Source organism: Tamandua tetradactyla, chromosome 1 (genome assembly GCF_023851605.1).
Source record: "Tamandua tetradactyla isolate mTamTet1 chromosome 1, mTamTet1.pri, whole genome shotgun sequence".
NCBI lineage: Eukaryota > Metazoa > Chordata > Mammalia > Pilosa > Myrmecophagidae > Tamandua > Tamandua tetradactyla.
Window position 1 is genome coordinate 233,188,165 of NC_135327.1, and position 20,653 is coordinate 233,208,817.

A 20,653-nucleotide genomic window follows, 5' to 3' on the forward strand; every position below is an offset into this window, starting at 1 on the left:
AGGAAGTCCCTGAAATTTTTGAAAACAAACTGTTCAAAAGCCAAAGAACGTATTTATATGTTGTTAGTAGGACCATTGCTTCCAGAGAGACTAAAACATCAAAAATTACAAAATCCAATTTCTTTCCTATACAGGTTCTGTCTTATTCAGGTCCACATAAACTAGCAAGTCCATAAAATCCGTAACAGGTGCTTAGATACCCTAGGAGAGTGACTTTTGAAAAAATAGTGTCCTGATAGTTATACCTCTATCCCCCTAAATACTGTCTAGGTATCTTCCTTCCTATGGACACTCACTTCCGGATGCCTCCTTCTGCAGGACTCAGTGGCAGTCCCAATACTTAAATATTCAGTATATGAAGACAGATTCCAGGAACAAGGATGGGCTCAAATGACCAAGAGTGGGCACTCCTATTTCCTTACTGCTGGGAAACAAACTAAACATAGTCTCAGTAACTGACCCTCCACACAGGTATATTATCAAGTACTCAACAAAAGCTGGCTGACCTGACAGTCATCCCCATCCCACCCTTCCCCTTCACGTACAGGGGAAGGATATCAGTGAATTAGACAAAGGGGTGAAGGTTAGGGGACACTTACACTTGGCCACAGACCTAGGTAGTACAGCAACCTCCAACCTCCTAGTATGCTAGGGGGTCTGAGTCACCCTTTCTAAGTTGGGGTACAGGTAGATGATACCACATTCCTATCTGCTATGAAGTCTCTTCCCAGAGGCTCAAGTTATTTTAAGATCTTTCAATAGAAATCCTGAAGTTTATTAATTCCTCCAATTCAAAAAACAAATTTTTAAAAAGCAGCAACCTGTTCAGGACTCCCATGAATCCCCTAAGCCTTTCCAATATCCCATGACCTTCATTGCTATGATTTATCTTTATCAAATGTGTCAAAGAATCCAATACTCCAATGCATTACTAAGGGCTCTCTAGAAGAACAGAACCAGCAGGAAATATCTGTAAATATGTGATTTATAAAAGTGTCTCACACAACCGGGAGAACGCAGGAGTCCAAAATCCATGGGGCAGACTGGAGCACTGGCAACTCCGAAGGGTCTAGACGAACTCCACTGGAGAGGTTGGCTGGCTGCAAAGTGAAAGTTCCCTCTTCTCCCCTAGAAGTCTTCAACTAATTGGATCAAATCCACCTGCTTGCATTCTCTTGTTTGCAGAAGACACATCCTTAGTAGATCGTAGATGTAATCAGTCACAGATGCAATCAGTTGACTAATGATTTAACAATCCAGCTTTCTGGTTTATCAACAAGCGACAAAACATCCTTGCAGTAACAGTTATGCCAGAGCTTGCCTGATCAGACAACTAGGCACTATCACCTGGCCAAGCTGATACCTGAACCTAATCATTACAGGCCACCACTTGTCAACTTGGCACCTACACACATCACCTTAAATCATACTTAATCTCTAAACAGAACATAATAACAGACATATGTTTCACCTAACAATACTGAACTGTCCTGCATACAATCAGAAATGCACTAATTCTCTCCAGAATAGGGTGCAAGTCTGTGCTGGTTTGAAAGGACGTATGTCCCCTAGAAAAGCCATGTTTTAATCGAAATCCCATTCCCTATTCAGTACTGTATGTTTGAAACTGTAATGAGATCATCTCCCTGGATGATGTGATTTAGTCAAGAGTGGCTATTAAACTGGATTAAGTGATGACATGTCTCCACCCATTGGGTGGGTCTTGATAAGTTTCTGAAGTCCTATAAAAGAGGAAACATTTTGGAGAATGGAAGAGATTTGGAGAGAACAGAGAATGCTGCAGCACCATGAAGCAGAGAGTCCACGAGCCAGCAAGCGACCTTTGGAGATGAAGAAGGAAAACACCTCCCAGGGAGCTTCATGAAACCGGAAGCCAGGAGAGAAAGCTAGCAGATGACGCCGTGTTCGCCATGTGCCCTTCCAGCTGAGAGAGGAACCCTGACTGTATTTGCCATGTGCCTTCTCACTTAAGGTTGATGAAACCCTGAACTTCATCAACCTTCTTGAACCAAGGTATCTTTCCCTGGATGCCTTTGATTGGACATTTCTATAAACTTGCTGTAATTGAGACATTTTCTCAGCCTTAGAACTAGAAACTAGAAACTTGTTAAATTTCCCTTTTTAAAAGCCGTTCTGTTTCTGGTGTGTTGCATTCCAGCAGCTAGCAAACTAGAATAAAGTCCTTAGGTAATATTCATTCCTAAACTAGGTATTCCATAACTTAAACACTATTAGCATGAACAATACGACTTATGTCCTATGATAAGAAGAAGAAATATTTGTTTTATGTACAAATACAAAAATACAACTCATAACAAAACAAGGAGGAAATACTTATACCATCACAGTCCTCGTTTTGTAACTGGACATGTGGTTGTAGTTCATATTTATCACTACCTTCTTCCACTACCTATTTCATGTTCCCTTTACCTTCAGCAAGCACTTCAGCTGGCCGTGGTTCTTCCCCTGGTGGGGTGACCCAAACCTTCATTCCTGGTAAGACCAGAGAATTCCATGAGTATGTGCCCACGCCTGCACTTCATTCGCTACAAAGTATGTTCCTTAATCAGAAGCAATGCTGTGTGGAATCACAGGACGGTGGATAAGGCTCTCTTTAAGTCCACAGACGGTAGTTTTGGCAGAAGAACTGCATGCAGGGAAAGCAAACCCATCCAGAGTATGTTGGTCTATTCCAGTTAGGACAAATCACTGCCCTTTCCATGATAGAAGTGGTCCAATGTAATCAACCTGCCACAGGTACCAGGCTGATCACCTCAGGAAATGGCACCATATTGGGGACTGAATGTGAGTTTCTGCTGCTGGCAGATGGGGCACTCAGCAGTGGCTGTAGCCAGATCAGCCTTGGTGAGTAGAAGTTCGTGTTGCTCAGCCCATGCATAACCTCCATCCCTACCACCACGTCACTTTATTCATGAGCCCACTGGGCAATGACAGAACTGGCTGTAGAAAGAGGAAGATTTGTATCCATTGAACAGACCATCTCATCCACTTCATTAGTAAAAATTTACTCCGCTGGTAAGTATTCACATGGGACACAAATATCTTTATGTTTTTTACCCACTCAGAAAGATCTATTCATATACTTCTTCCCCAAACCTCTTTATTGCCTTCCAAGTCCCTGACCATCAAGCCAAACCATTAGCAACAGCCCATGAGTCAGTATACAAGTACACCTCTGTCCAATTCTCCTTCTAAGCAAAATGAATGAACAGGTACACTGCTCGAAGTTCCTTCAGGGACATTTCAGAAAGGAGCAGTAGGGCTGCAGCTGTCCACTTTTGGGTGGTACCTACATATCATGCAGAACGATCTGTGAACCAGGCCCAAATTTTCTCTTCCTCAGTCAACTGATTGTAAGGAACTCCCCAAAAGGCCATAGTTCTCGGCTGGGAAGGAGAAGGTAATGTAGCAGGAGTGGGGGCTATGGGCATTTCAGCCACTTCCTCATGTAATTTATCTGTGCCTTCAAGACCTGCTCAAGCCCCATCTGTTATATACTATTTCCATTTTATGATGGAGTGCTGCTGTGCGTGCCCAACTTTATGGCTTGGTGGGTCAGACAAATCCAGCTTATGATAGGCAACTCAGGTCTCATGGTAACTTGATGGCTCATGTTTAAGCATTACATCTCTACTAAGGCCCAGGAATAGGCTGTGCTGGTTTGAAACTGTTGTGTTTCTCAGAAAAGCCATATTCTTTCAACCCTAATCCACACTTGAGGGAGTAGACCTATTGTTAGGTGGAATCTTCTTGATTCAGTTGTTTCCATGGAGATGTGACCCACCCAATTGTGGGTGGATCTTTTGATTAGGTGGTTTCCATGGAATATGTCTCCACCCACTCAAGGCAGGTTTTAATCAACTTGCTGGAGTCCATTAAGAGGGAACTATTTCAAGAACAGCTTCAGGGCTGACACCCAGAGACATGTGGAAATGAAGAAAGAAAATCCCCCTGGGGAAGCTATTGGAAACTAGAAGCCAAAGGACCAGCACATTCCAGCAACGTGCCTTCCCAGATGACAGAGGAGTTTTAAATCAAGATTTTTTCTTTCCCTGGATGTCTTAGTTTGGACATTTTTATGTCCTTAGAACTGTAAATTTGTAACTTAAAAAATTCCCTTTATAAAAGCCAACCCATTGCTGATATACTGCATTTCCAGCAGCATTTAACTAAAACACAGGCTAAAAGTTGTTTCTCAAAAAGAGTAGTTATCTGCAGAGGATGATTTATTACTTGGGATTTTCTAAAGCAACAGAACCAACAGGACATATGTGTAAATATGAGACTGATAAAGGTATCTCACACAACCATGTGAATGCAAGAGTCCAAAATCCATAGGACAGGCTGTGAAGCTGACAACTCCAATGAAGGGTTTCGATAAACACCACAGGAGAGGCTCACTGGCGGAGGCTGAACAAGCAGTGAAAATTCTCTCTTCTTCCTTAAAAGTCTTCAACTGATTGAATCACATCCAACTGATTGGATTATCTCATTCCCACACATATTCCCCTGATTTCTGTCTATACAAATTGTAAAACTCAGGTGGGCCACACTGGCTCATTGGCAGAGCTCTCACCTGCCATGCCAGAGACCCAGGTTTGATTCCCAGTGCCTGCCCATGCAAAAAAACAGTTTTGTAAAACTCATGTAGTTCTTTTGGAGTATAGCACACCTCCTCATGGATCACACTTTGCACCTTACCTATCAGAGCCTGTTGGGATCTTACTTTAGTTATAGGTTGTTCTAGTTTGCTAGCTGCCGGAATGCAACACACCAGAGACAGATTGGCTTTTAATAAAAGGGGATTTATTTTATTTAATTCTTCAGAGGAAAGGCAGCTAACTTTCCACTGAGTTTCTTTCTTACATGGGAAGGCACAGGATGGTCTCTGCTGGCCTTCTCTCCAGGCCCCTGGGTTCCAGCAACTTTCCCTGGGGTGACTTCTTTCTGCATCTCCAAAGGCCTGGGCTGAGCTGCGAGTGCTGAGATGAGGAATGCTGAGCTGCTTAGGCTGTGCTACGTTGTGGTCCCTCATCTAAGCATCAGCCAATTAAGTCAAACGTCCATCATTGCAGCAGGCACGCCTCCTAGCTGACTGTAGATGTAAATCAGCAACAGATGAGGTTCACATTCCATTGGCTCATGTCCATAGCAACAAAACTAGGTATGCTCACCTGGCCAAGTTGACAACTGAATCTAACTACCACAAAGGTCTTGAAGGGAAGAAGAGTGGTGGGGACAGGTCATGAAAAGAATGAAAAATGTCTTTCAAGCCAATTACCTAATTGCACTCTGCTGCAGTTTCATCTGGAGAAATAGGATTAATTGTTCCAAGCATAGGAGTGAAGGTTTTTTCCCCAGGGGAGGTGGTTTCAGGTTTACCAGACACTGAAGGGTTAATGTCTTAAGTGGAGGATGGATGGCAGAATCCTCAGGACAGACTGGAGGTTGGGTAGCTGTCTCCTCAGGGCAGGCTGAAGATTGGGTGGTTGTTTCTTCAGGACAGACCATTACAGGTCTATCTAGCAAAGCGCAGAATCCAGCATGTCCAGGTCCCCACTGCCATTATTATCAACCCATATGTCACTATCCCAAGTTTCAGAATCCACTTCTTTTCTAATAAGAGCCCTTACTCTAACAGCAGACACTCTACAAGGCTGAGAATTTAGTCTACATTGTAAATCTGCTATTCGTACAATGAAACTCTGGGATCTGGTTTTCAGAGATCTCAAGTCTGCAACCACAGGAAATAAGATTTTCTTTCAGGGCACACAAAGAAACCTTTATGTCTTTCATAGGGCATTTAACTTGCAAATCTCAAGACTTTAGCTCATCCCTTTCTCTCATAACTGTATCCAGCATATCTAAGAACAACCAGCCAACATCATTATACCTCTTAATTTCACAAAACTCTGTTAAGGTATCAAAAATTTGATTGACTAGATGAGTGGGCACCATCACCTGCCAAACTGACACCTGAACCTAACCATTGCATCTGATATCTCTTCTCTAAAACCCTCTTCCTATTCAACCCAGTGTTGTCCCTCTCCAAACTTGCCTCCTCTGATAACTCCATGCTTTTTCTCTTCCACTATGGTCACTACTGGGTCTAGTGACCCACTTCTCACTTTTCTCTTAATAACACCTAGAGGATGATAAAGAAGAAAGAGCACTGGGCACAAACTTAAGAAATTTTAGTTCAAATTCATTCCTGCCACTTACCATACGTAGGATCTAGATAAGTCACATTAATCTCCATGACTTTCAGGTTCTCAACCTGAACAATCTGAACTTGGTAAGAACTATGAACAGAGGATGAAGTACTAGAGGGTATTGTGATTAATCTCCATGATTCCTTAATACCCTGAAATTCTACACGCTTATGATTATCCCTACAGAAAAACAGAACTACTTAGCTAGCAGAAATGAAAAATGGAACAAAGAAACACCAAGAAAAGCAGAGAAGAAAGTAAAAATATCAAGAAAAGATTTTAAATTCATGAAAGAAGGAAAAAAAGACTCTAGGAAAAAGAGTAAACATGACAGAACTAGGCCAGCACTAGACTGAAGGCAAAACCAGACTGGAAAGTCAGTAAGACTCTAATAAGAAAATGAGTATTATTAACACAAAACGGTCTATACGAAGATATTCTTCATTCTACAGTAAAGTAATCTCTAGGGAGCAGATACCAGCTTACCTATGAAGACATGCCTGAGAGGGTCTTGCTTATATAAAACCCATGGACCTGTTACCACAGCTAACTAAGACATGCTACCCAAAAACCATTCACGATCAAAACTACATACTGGTTACCACACCAAATGTCAAATATGAGGTCAAACCCTAGAACTAACAGAGTTATAGTTAACACAGAACTATATATTACTTTTGGAGCTGATCTTATCTGGACCCTGTGTCTCTATCCCCATGATACACAGTTAAATTAGAGTTAACACATAACTATATATTACTTTTAGAGCTGATCTTATCTGGACCCTGTGTCTCTATCCCCATGATACACAGGTACCAATCAACCTATGCTAACAGAACAGAGAATGGACCAGGAAATTAGCAGGCTGACAGTCAAATCGTGGTTCAGCTACTTGCTAACTATGGAATCTTGGGTCAATTCATCAACCTGGACCATAGTCACTCAATCAGTAAAAATGAAGTAATAATAGCACAGCTACCCAGTAGAGCTGTTGTGATGACTATTTGAGATAAAAGCACATACTATGTTATCTATTCCAGAATAAAATAATCAACAAATGTTAATTTCTTTCCTCTGTATGCCCTCAGTTAACAGATAATTTAAAAATCTGTAAAATCCTACCTGCTTAAAGAGTCTTCTTCAGAACTCTCTCCATCTCCTACAGAAAAAATAAATTTTAATTATTTTATTTTTTTAATACCAAAAAACACCAAACGAACTCAAACATTCCTATTTTGATCCTTCCATTCTACATATATAATGAGTAATTCAAAATATCATCACATAGTTGCATATTCATCATCATGATCATTTCTTGGAACACAGAAAAAATAAATTTTAAATCAACAAAAGAAATATAGTCTTAATGATAAAAGTATGAGACTCTAGACACAAAAGTACAGATAGTATACGATCTTGATATAATGACTCTGGTAAAGATAATAACATCAAGGGCAAGCCGAATGAATTGCTCTGGAAAATAGGCCAAGAAGTGATCGGCAACTAGATGGAAAGTCAATGCAACTGCCTCTGATATTTTGCTCTAGTATGATCTGGATGAAGATTTTGGAGGCAGATGGGGAATGTGGTAATCTCCTGCCAATATTACCCTTCCTCTTCCCCACTTCTTCTCTCCCTCTGCTCTCCCTCCTCCTTTCCTCTTTTTTTCCTTTCTCTCCTTTTCTATCTCTATTTCTTTCATTCTCTCCTTCTTTCCATAAAAAAATTAAATTAAATATATATATATCTCTTTTTTTAAAAAAGGATGAGACTCTGTTACAAAATAGTCCTTGAGAACCACATGTGAAGATTATATTAAATATTCATGGTACTATTGGTAGGCAATTGATGCATTAAGAATTACTACTTCCCCTGCTTTGCATTTTTCAAATGCAAGGAAAGGAGAATGTAATTTATCAAAATCTTAGGCCTACAGTTTACCTGAACACCATAATTACATGGAATCTTGAATAGGGCACGCAATCTTGTTGGTTTGTGCAGGTTAGTGTGATATCCCAATATATCCCAAAGTAATTTAGACAGATAATAGAAGTATTTGCAAAATCCCCTCAGGGGACTGGGGAGAAAGGAGGAAATATTAAACATCCCCATTCAGGGAATTCCTGATATTCTTGCAGGCAATAGGGACAACCAATTCAATAGGCTGAGCCCTCAATCAATCTTGGTGCTCACCCCTATGAAGCTTATTCCTGCAAAGGATAGACTAAGTCTAGTTATAATTATGCCTAAGAGTCAACCCAAGAGAGAACCTCTTTTGTTGCTCAGATTTGGTCAACTTGGCAGATGAACCCACTACCCTCCCCCCTACATGGAAAATGACTCCCAGGGGTATAAATCTCCCTGAAAACATGGGTATGACTTCTGGGGATGAGCTGGGACCCAGCATTATGGGAATGAGAAAGTCTTCTTGACCAACAGGGGGAAGAGAGAAACGAGAAAAAAAAATCTCAGTGGTTGAGAGATTTCAAACAGAGTCGAGAGGTTATCCTGGAAGTTTTTCTTAGGCATTATACAGATATCCCTTTTTAATTTTTATATTGGAGTGGCTAGAGGGAAGTACCTGAAACTGTTGAGATGAGTTCCAATAGCCTTGATTCTTGAAAAAGACTGTGTAACTATATAGCTTTTACAAGCAACTGTATGATTGTGAAAACCTTGTGTGTGATGCTCCTTTTATCCAGGGTATGGACAGAGGAATAAATAAGTTTAAGAATAAGAATTTAAAAATAAATAAATAATAGGGAAGATAAAGGGTTAAAAACCGGGTTTACTGAAATACTATGGGTCAATGAGAGGGTGGTAAGGGGCACAGGATTATGAATTCTTTTTTTTTTTTCCTTTATATGTCTTTTTCTGGAGTGATGCAAATGTTTTAAAAATGATCATGAGGAAGAATACACAACTGTGTATGATATTATGAGCCACTGAGTGTATAATATGGTTGGACTGTATGACTGTGGATATTTCTCAATAAAAATATATTCTTTTTAAATCTCAGAACTACAAGTAAATGATCTATCCCTATCAGACTGACAGAAAATGGCATCATTAGCAGAATCAGTATCAGGAGCTGACAGCATCAAATTTAAATAGTATGATTTTTCTGGACTTTTGCCACTAGAGGCAGTTGGAAGAGAGTAAACATATTTTGTTGTGACACAGGCACAACGCTGAAGCTCTTCAGCTGAGACTGTTGCATTAAGGATGAAACACCATATTATAAGGGAGCAAAGCAAATAAGCACTCTACTTTGAAGCAAAGATTTTCGAGCTGTCAGTGAAGGTAAGTGCGAGAGAGATCAGCATACTTACTCTCTCTAATCTTCTTCTGGGGAAGATACTGGTGAGTTAATTTAGTCCTAGTCATTTTCTCTACTCTGTATGTAATGCAAACAAGGTTCAAATTCAGCTGGCATTTTACCTCCCAGAATAAGAGGTATTGGAGAGAAAACTCTCCTAAGATACCATAACCTGCCAAATCCCAACCAGGACCATTCCAGACAATCCTAAAGAACATCTAGGGCAACAGGTAAGATTCCACAAAGGTTCCATACACTAGAGTAACTTTTCAGAAACATACAAACTCCAGGCGGGTCCCTGGTCCAGATAAGTTCTGAAACCTAGAGGGCCCAGCCTCTCCAGAACATCAGATAGTTCCATCTCAATACCCCATATTAGTGACAGATCCTTCCAATATGAAAAAGTTAGAATAGCCATAGCTCAAACACCCCTAAAGAGAGGGATGGAAAGATCAAAGGTGATGCTGGAAAAATACAGTAAAGATAATCAAAGATGATGATGGAATTATACAGTAAAGATAGGATTTAATAAATGAATATGACTGCTGAATCATTAAATTGATAGCTATTTTAGTCTCCAGTATCTTAGAGTAGCTAGAAGTAAAAACCTAAAATTGTGGGATTGTAACCCATGTCAAACTCTGAAATCTGTTCTACAACTAATTGTAGTGCTGTGCTTTGAAATTTATTGCTTTTTTGCATATATGTTATTTTTCACAAAAAAGGAGAAAAAAAAGTCAATTGTGATAAAAAGATATTTAAGCCTTCTAGCCTCCTATATTCTGGAGCAGCTAGAAGGAAAAACATTTGAGCATATGGTAGCCCATGACAAACTCTGGGATTTGTCCTGTATCTACTAGTTGAAGAGTGCTTTGAAAACTATTGCTTTTTTCTTTCTTTGCTCTGCATATATGTTATACTGTATGATAAAAACGTTAAAAAAAAAAAAAAGCTTTCCTAAGAACTACAAAAAGAAGCTCAGAAGAGGTTGTGTTGAATGCTTGTGTGTACAGATTTATCAGTAAAAAAAAAATTTTTGTAAAAGGTGGCAAGTTGCCATGAAGCATTACCAGAAATGCCAAAAAAAAAAAAACAAAAAAACCCAACTCCTATCAACACACACAAGCAATGAGAAAGTGCCATCGGTTGTTTCTCCCCATGATGGGAGAAATCATTCTTTTTCATTGCTTTCCAAGGAAAATAAGGAACTTTCTAAAGACAATTTCCATGACCATGAATGTACTTGTCGAACATAAGTCATGTTGTAGAGCACAGACTGTTTTCAAACTCATTCCTCACAGGAAGAGGATCAATGAGAAGCATACTGATACATACTGATCTGGGTATTGAATGCCAGGTCAAACAATCTGGCCTTATTTGCAATTGCCAAATAAGAAAAAAGACCCTGTGATTCCAGTTTGATAAAGTATAGCCTCTTGAGAACATCTTCTTCCAGTGCTAGAATGTATATCTGGGCCCACCTCATAGAGCATGATGGTCCAAACAGTTAGTGTTCTATAGTATTATCTCATGTCATTTTTTCTCAACCCTTCCCATTATGTGACAAATGTCTACAGAAATCATGCTTTTTCCGCTTATAAGGCATATGTCATCAGATACTACGATAATGGACAAAAAAAAAAAAAGATAACGAGAAGACAAAGAACATCTTAAATGACCACATTCAATTATTTTGGAACTTAAATGTTTTAGTTCAAAAAAATAAAGAGAGAGGGGCCAGCAACAGTGGCTCAGTGGCAGAGTTCTCACCTGCCATTCCGATTCCCGGTGCCTGCCCATGTCAAAAAAAAGTAAAGAGGATGCAAATAAACAAAATCAAAATTGCGGGTGGGGCAGGGTCATTACCATGGAACCTGAAAAATTTTTAAATCATAAGCGGATACTATGAACAACCATATATAAACTAGATAATTCAGATGGAAGAGACAAATTCGTAGAAACACATAAATTACCTACACCGACCTGAGAAGAAAAAGAGAAGATCTCAACAAACCAATTACAAGTAAAGAGATTCAATCAGTCATCAAAAAACTTCCTAAAGAGGGTGCAAAGGTAGTTCAGTGGTAAAATTCTAGCTTGCTATGCAGGAAACCCAGGTTCAATTCCCAGTCCATGCATTTTTCCAAAAACAAACAAAATACAACAAACAAAAAGTTAACACATAGTGCTGCAATAGCAGGATACTCACATGGAAAAGTAATGAAATGGGACCCCACCATACAGCATACACACACAAAAAAGGAAACTTCCTAAAAAGAAAAGCCCAGACGGTTTCACAGAGGAATTTCGTCAAACATTCCAGAAAGATCCAACACCAATCCTGCTCAAACTCTTCCAGAAAACTGAGAAAAAAGGAACACTACCTAACTCATTTTATGAAGCTAACATCACTCTAACACTAAAGCCAGACAAAGATGCTACAAGAAAGGAAAGCAGCAGACCAATCTCCCTAATGAACACAGATGTAAAAATTCTCAACAAAATACTAGCAAATCAAACCCAATGACACATTAAAAGAATTATACATCACACTCAAGTAGGATTTATACCAGGAATTCAAGAGTGGTTTAACATAAGAAAATCAATCAATGTAATACAGCACATTAACAAATCAGAAGGGAAGAATCTCATGATCACATCAATTGATACTAAAAAAGCTTTTGACAAAATTCAGCATCCTTTTCTGATAATAACACGCCAAAAGATAGGAATCAAAGGTAACTACCTCAATATGATAAAGGGAATATATGAAAAACCGATAGCCAGCATCGCACTCAATGGAGAAAGACTGAAAGCCTTCCCCCTAAAATCAGGTAGAAGACAAGGATGACCACTGTCAACACTATTATTCAACATTGTGCTAGAAGTTCCAGCTAGAGCAATCAGATAGGACAAAGAAATAACAGGCATACAAATTGGAAAGGAAGAAGTAAAACTCTCATTATTTGCTGATGATATGATACTATACTATTATTTGCTGATGATATGATACTCTACTTAGTACTTCCTGAGCAATCTACAGCAAAGTTACTTGAGCTAACAAACAAATTCAGCAAGGTGGCAGGATATAAAATTAATCTGCAGAAATCAGTAACATTTCTATACATAAGCAATGAGCTAGTTGAGGAGTCAGTGAAGGAAAAAAATTCCACTCCAAATAGCAACTAAAAGAATCAAATACTTTGGAATGAACTTAACTAGGGACGTAAAGGACTTATACACAGAAAACTATGTAACATTGCTAAAAGAAATCAAAGGAGATCTAAATAGGTGGAAAGACATTCCCTGCTCATGGATAGAAAGGCTAAATATAGTTAAGATGTTAATTCTCCCCAAACTGATCTAAGATTCAACAAAGTACCAACCAAAATTCCAACAACCTACATTGAAGATTTGGAAAAGCTAACTACCAAATTCATCTGGAAGAGAAAGAAACCCTGAATAGCTAAAAGCATCCTAAAAATGAAGAACGAAGTGGGAGGATTAACACTCCCTGACTACGAAACCTATTATAAAGCCACAGTGGTGAAAACAGCCTGGTACTGGCACATAGACAGAAGCACTGACCAATGGAATCAAATTGAGAGTGCAGAAATAGACCACCAAATCTATGGTCAACCGATTTTTGACAAAGCCCCCAAATCCTCTGAACTGCGACAAAATAGTCTTTTCAATAATTGGGCATGGAAGAACTGGATATCAATAGCCAAGAGAATGAAAGGGGACCCCTATCTTACACCCTACACAAAAATTAACTCAAAATGCATCAAATACCTAAATATAAGAACTATCATCATAAAGCTTCTAGAAGAAAATGTAGGGAAATATCTTCAAGATCTAGTAATAGGAGGTAGATTCCTAAACTTTACACCCAAAGAACAAGGAACAAAAGGAAAAATAGATAAATGGGAACTCCTCAAAATCAAATGCTTCTGTACCTCAAAAGACTTTGTCAAAAAGGTGAAGAGGCAGCCAACTCAATGGGAAAAAATATTTGTATATCACATATTGGACAAAGGTTTGATTTCCTGTATATGCAAAGAAATCACACAACTCAACGACAAAAGAATAAACAATCCAATTGGGCTAAAGACATGAGTAGGCATGTGTCTGAAGAGCAAATACAAATGGCTCAAGAGCACATGAAGAGACGCTCATTTTCACTGGCTATAAGGGAAATGAAGATCAAGACTGCAATGAGATACCACCTCACACCTATAAGAATGGCTGCTATTAAACAAACACAAAACTATACATGTTGGTGAGGATATGGAGAAACTGGGACACACTTACGCACTGCTGCTGGGAATATATAATGGTGCAACCACCATGGAAGATTGTTTGGCGGATCCTTAGGATACTAAATATCCAGTTGCCCTATGACCCAGCAATAGCACTACTTCGTATATACCCAGAAGAGCTGAAAGCAATGCCACAAACAGACATTTGCACACCAATGTTCACAGCATCATTATTCAATCACCAAAAGATGGAAACAAACCAAACGCCCATCAACAAACGAGTGGATCAACAAAATGTGGTATATACATACAATGGAATATTATGCAGCAGTAAGACAAAATGATGTCCTGAAGCACATGACAAGATGGATGAGCCTTGAGGACATAATGCTGAGCGAAATTAGCCAGACACAAAAGGACAGATACTGTATGAGTTCACTTTTATGACCAGCATAAAGGTATTATCAGAGGTTTATAATACAGAATATAGGGGACTTAGAGATACACAGAATCTAGAGATGGGTGAACCATTCTAATGCGGTTGAACTCCAATGTAAGGGAACAGATAGGCACGAAGGTGATTCTCTAATGAGTCTAGAAGTAATTATTACCATATTGAAGATGAACAAGATTGAAAGGGGTTGTACAGTCCTTCCTACGTGTCTCACTGACTCACTAGAAATATGAATGAGTTCTCGTAAGAATTATTTCAAAGATACGATTCTTGTATAAAGAGTGTTTAAGTCCAGAGTACTGGGAGAAAACTGTTATTGCATGCTACGAGCTATGTTCAAAAGGAAACAATCAGGACTACTACAGTAATAGCAAAGGTAAGTAACGCGGTGAGGGACAACAGTTAAGAGGAGGTTTAGATTTTCCATTTGTGAGGGTGTGTTTATTGGTTTTCTGGTTCTTGGGAACAATGAAATTATCTAAAATTGAGAATGTTGATGAACTGTACATTTGGGGCCTTCTACATGATGCCCAATGAACGCAGGTGGCTGAACGATGCACTAATGGAGAAGTAGATTGGCGAACGATGGTGTATATTTATGAACAAAGGCTGTGCTGCTACAAAAAGGAACAATATCATGAGACATGCAATGATGTGAATGAACATGTGGGACATTTGGTGAGACAAAATAAGCCAGAAACAAAAAAACAACAATGGTACGGTCACCTTTAGAAAATGCTTATAAGAAAACAGGGGCCTAGATTGTAAGCTTTTAGAGCAGACACATATTACGTTTGGAGTAGTAATTATTATTTCTGGATTTTGAGAGGCTGTTTTGTATATATAACTTGATATTTAGAGATAAGATCAAATCCGAACAGGTTGGGGTTGAAGTAATTCAGAACACAGGGAAAAGGAAGGCAGTGTCTACATTTTACAATCACACATACTCCTTGAGACCAATGGAAGACAGACTTATCTGCTCTGGAACTGAAATTTTCTGTAGTGCATAATCTAATTCAACCTATCTGTATAGCTCATTTGAATAACTGAAATACAGGAAGCACAGAATAAGAAAGTGGTCCTTTAATCCTGGATAGATTATTGTAATGCCTGGAAACATCCTAGAGTATAGTAAGCAGATAATCAAAAAGTATTGCCAAAGTCCCCTGAGGGAGGGGAGAAAGAATACGGAATTATTAAACCTTACCAGGGAATTCCCAGATACTGTGTCAACTTTAGGGATACACAAATCAATAGGACATGCCCTTGATCATGAGGCTTACTCTTGTGAAGCTTATGTAGGTAGCATAGAAGCTTAGACTACCTATAGGCATGTCTAAGAGTTACTTCTGGAGGACCTCTGTTGGTGCTCAGAGGTGGCCTCAGTTTCTTTAAGCCCAACTCTGCAAGTGAAATCATTGCCCTCCCCCCTACATGGGACATGACATCCAGGGGTGTAAGTCTCCCTGGTGACGTTGAAGATGACTCCCAGGACTGAATCCAGACCTGGCACCATGGGATCAACAATTACAACCTGACCAAAAGGGGGAAAAGAGGTGTAATTAATAAAGTATCAATGGCAGAGAGAGTTCAAATGGAGTTGAGAGGTTACCTATCATAATCTGCCAATCCCCAACCAGGACCATTCCAGCCAATCCTAAAGGACATCTACGGCAATTTCTAAGATTCCACAAGGGTTTCAGACACTTGAGTAACTTTTCAGAAACCTAGAACTTACAGATGGGTGCCTGATCCAGATAAGTCCTGAAACCTAGCCCAGTCTCTCCAGAACATCAGATATTTCCATCTCCCTACCCTGTATGAATGACAGACCTTTCCAATATTAAAAATTTAGAATTGTCATAGTGCAAACAACCCCAAAGAGAGGTATGGAAAGATCAAAGTTGATGGTGAAGTTATACACAGAAGCTAGGACTTAACAAATGAATACGTATAATGAATCATTAAATTCATATCTCTTTTAGTCTCCAGTATTTTAGAGCAGCTAGAAGTAAAAACCTAAAATTGTGAAACCATAACCCATTCAAAGTCTAAAATATGTTCTACAACTAATTGCGGTGCTGTGCTTTCAAATGTATCGCTTTTTTGAATATGTTACTGTTCACAAAAAAAAAGTCGATTGTGATGATAAAATATTTAAGTCTTCTAGCCTCCTATTTTCTGGAGCAGCTAGAAGGAAAAATATGAGGGAATCATACGGTAGCTCATGACAAACTCTGGGATCTATCCTGTAACCACTTTTTGAAGGGTGCTTTGAAAACTACTGCTTTTTTCTTTGCTTTGTATATATGTTATACTATATGATAAAAAAGGTTTAAAAACACCTGGGTTCTTGATATCATCACTGAGCCACCAAAACATCCCTGGGGTTGGTTAAGGCACTGTTCATCAGGTCATCTGTTATTTTCGGCCAAAAGCATTCTAGCTGGTAAACTTCCCATGGCCTACAGGATGTCTATTCCTTTCTATGGTATTAAAAAGACTTTCAGAAACTTGCGTAACCTATATATTCACTCATTCCCAACCATTCCCATATCACACTTCATGCACCAGGAAAACTGAACTGCTCATATATCTTGCAAAGTTCTCACATGTATCTTAGCCTCAGCCCTTGCTGTCCATTGTACAAAACATGTAATCCTGCTGGATGTTTTCTTCTGCCAAATATAGTCCTCCTACCTCTTCACCTGGCAAACTTCTACACACACTGATGCTTATCTTAAACCCTACCCACTTTTTTAAAGTTCTAATTCCTCACAATAGACTTAAATGTTTGGCACATATCACACACCAAACATATTTTAATAAACAATAAATAATAAAGATAATTGTATGGTCCTGAAGGGCTTCTAGTACATAGTAAGCACTTTAGTAACTAACAAAAACAACAGTGATAATAACACACACTTGGACAGCAGGACCTCTATTTTTAAAATGCTTGCTTTCTGCAATAGAGAATAATGCTTAGTACCTAAAAGACAGATATTTAAAAGATACTTATTTAAGTGGGCAAGGGAATAAATGAATAAAAGTGGGTATTTTATTCTTTTGAAAAGCCAGAGAACAGTTATTTTTTATTATGAACAGCTTAATGATCAAAACTGTCTATTTCACCTCTGCATCTAACTCGCAAAACCTAACTTACAGAAGTTCTTTGACAAGTGTCCACTAAATTAAAGGGGTCTTTATGCTGTTCAGGTTGTACCCTCCATTAGATGCCACATCAGGGGCACAATTATCACTGTAGCATTCTGTTACTGTGAAACACTTTGTCATTTAATTATAATTTGTCAAATCCACTGTTGGGCTACTTGATATTCATTATGCTAATCTTTTGGCTAAAGGTAATAAAGCAACTTGTTATAACAAATTTAAAAATTACTAAATCATGACAATTATTCAAAAGATAGGACAAAGTGTCTTGTTATAAAGAGGTCAATATATCTCACTGTATTTTAACTTACATGAAGAACGAAGCTGATAATACCAAGGCCTTGTTGGCATAACAAAATGTTAAATAGCCATGTTTCTCAAAAAGGACTTGCTTTCTACTTTTGTACTATCTGTAGGTATCTTTTAAAAAAATGTATCAATGTTAGCGCACACAAAGTTTTGTGCTAACTTAATTCTTACAGATTGGTCATTTGTTTATGGTACCAAAAAGGTAGCACTGGGTTCCTATCTTAAAGACAGTTCTTTTTTAGTGACACAAATCATCATGTAATAACTAATATTCATTTACTGAATGTAATCTATTCATTGTAAAATTAAAATAAAATATCCACTTTTATAAGGAGTACAAATTGTTGTTATGAGATTATACAGGAAACATACAACATTCTAACTTTAAATTCCTTTTTCTTAACCTTCTCAACCAAAAGGGGGAACAGCGAAATGAGACAAAATAAAGTGTCAATGGCTGAGAGATTCCAGAGTCGAGAGGTTATCCTGGAGGTTATTATTACACATTAAATAGATGTCACCTTATTAGTTAAAATGTAATGGAGATCTTGATGATGACTGAATAATGATATCGCTTTCACAATGTGACTGTGTAATTGTGAAAACCTTGTGTCTGATGCTCATTTTATCTACCTTGCCAACAAACGAGTAGAACATACGGAATCAAAATAAATAATAGGGGGAACAAATGTTAAAATAATTTAGTTTGAAATGCTAGTGATCAATGAAAGCGAGGGGTAAGGGGTATGGTAGGTATAATCTTTTTTTTCCTGTTTTCGTTTTATTTCTTCTTCTATTGTCTTTTTATTTCTTTTTCTGAATTGATGCAAATGTTCTAAGAAATGATGAATATGCAACTAAGTGATGATATTGTGAATTACTGATTATATATGTGAATGTTTTATTTTGTTTATTAAATTTTTTTAAATTAATAAATAAATTAAAAAAACAAAAAAGAACCAGCAGTAACTGCATAATACCCATAAAAATTAAAGAAAATTTGAAAGAAAAAAAAATGTAATGGAGAGGTTGGAGGGAACTGCCTGAAAATGTAGAGCTGTGTTCCAGTAGCCATGTTTCTTGATGAGTGAATAATGACATAGCTTTCACAATGTGACTGTGTGATGGTGAAAACCTTGTGTCTGATGCTCCTTTTATCTACCTTGTCAATAGACGAGTAGAACAGATGGAATAAAAATAAATAATAGGGGGAACAAATGTTAAAATAAATTTAGTTATTTTTACGCATTAAATACATATCACCTTGTTAGTCAAGATGTAATGGAGAGGCTGGAGGGAACTGCCTGAAAATGTAGAGCTGTGTTCCAGTAGCCATGTTTCTTGAAGATGATCGTATAATGATAGAGCTTTTGCAATGTGACTGTGTGACTGTGAAAACCTTGTGTCTGATGCTTCTTTTATCTACCTTATTGACAGAAGAGTAAAACATATGGATTAAAAATAAATAATAAGGGGAACAAACATTAAAATTAATTTAGTAGATGGAAATGATAGTGATCAAGGAAAGGGGGGGGTAAGGTATGGTATGTAAGAATTTTTTTCTGTTTTCTTTTTATTTCTTTCTCTGAATTGATGCAAATATTCTAAGAAATGATCATGATGATGAATATACAACTATGTGATGATATTGTGAATCACTGATTATATATGTAGAACAGAATGATCATATGCTAAGGATGCTTATGTTGGTTTGTTGTTATATTCTTTAAAAATTAATTTAAAAATTCCTTTTTCTTATTTACGCAAAGATATATGGCAAATTTCAGGGGCTGTGATTAAATAAATGAATTTCTTTTCAGAAAATACTGTTTCAGAATATAAATTATCTACAATTAATTTCTTTAAAAATTCTGAATTCTAGACCATTAAGCAAAAAACCCCAGGAATTTACACACTGATTTTTTAAATTGCTCTTTCATTATATCAGAACCTTCTTGCTCTGATTTTCTTTATTTATGGTAGAACCACCAAGAGTAATTTCACTACCAGAAATCTTACCTGGATTATTATTTTGAGAGAAATTTTTAGACAGCTTTTCTTCTTTATACTCAGAAATTAGTTGGCGACAGCTGTGTATAAAAAATTTGATAATATTATTACTTTGATGCCAATATGAAATTGATGCCAATTTATCATACATATTAAATAATTCTCAAAAGATTTCAGACAGTGTCAGAGTTAAGAACCCAGGATTTAATTATCCCATACACTTCAAGCATACAAGCTCCACAAACTTCTTCTTAAGCATTTAACTGAAGAAGAAGAAAAAAACAGAGTGAAGTGGTCCTGAATTGGGGGCAGAACAGCTCAATAACTTACCTGGATCTAGTGTAACATAATGGAAAGTTTCCTGCACTCAACACATCCTAGCTCTGTAACACACAGCTATCTGTTCTTGGATTAGTCCCTGCACTGAGGCTCAATGTGTTCCTCTACGAAATAGGGATCTTACTGCCCCACTTCACCAAGGTGTTATGAGGATTTAATGGGCTAATATACAAAGCATTGTTCACAGAAACACTGAAGTAATTGGATAATTTGTCTTGAACTTTATTGCTGAAACTATTTTGGAATCTCAAATAAGACCCAATGGGGTTATTTTCTTAAATTTTAACATTCAAATGTTGCAATTTCCAGGAAATGTTATTAAGACCTAACTCTGGTTATTAACTGTTTTAGTCTTTGTTGTTTGTAATTTCAGAGCATTTTAGTTACCATATAACTTGCAACTAAATGCATTTATAGTATAAATATATTATCTCATTAAATTAGATAAAGTGATTGTCTTCTATTATTATAGCTAAATACATCAAGAACAGTGAACTAATAGAGGTCAAGATCTGGCTTGGACTACTTA

The 20,653-nt window shown here is 37.8% G+C and overlaps 1 protein-coding gene across 8 annotated transcripts in view; it reads right to left on the reverse strand.

The window, feature by feature from the left end:
* Nucleotides 1-20,653, reverse strand: part of LOC143678023 (ankyrin repeat domain-containing protein 26-like) — a 148,499-nt gene that overhangs the window by 116,564 nt on the left and 11,282 nt on the right. For 7 of the 8 annotated variants that reach the window (XR_013173023.1, XM_077154903.1, XM_077154923.1 and 4 more), the window contains 2 exons: nucleotides 19,795-19,865; nucleotides 7,377-7,413 (listed from right to left, as the gene is read on the reverse strand). Coding sequence is in view for 5 of the 8 variants with exons in the window: in XM_077154903.1 (XP_077011018.1) it covers nucleotides 7,377-7,413; nucleotides 19,795-19,865 (108 nt within the window). In the remaining 3 variants the exon portion in view is untranslated. Of the gene's footprint in view, nucleotides 1-2,451; nucleotides 5,218-7,376; nucleotides 7,414-19,794; nucleotides 19,866-20,653 lie in introns of those variants that run through there. The other variant, XM_077154914.1, reaches the window with a different exon arrangement.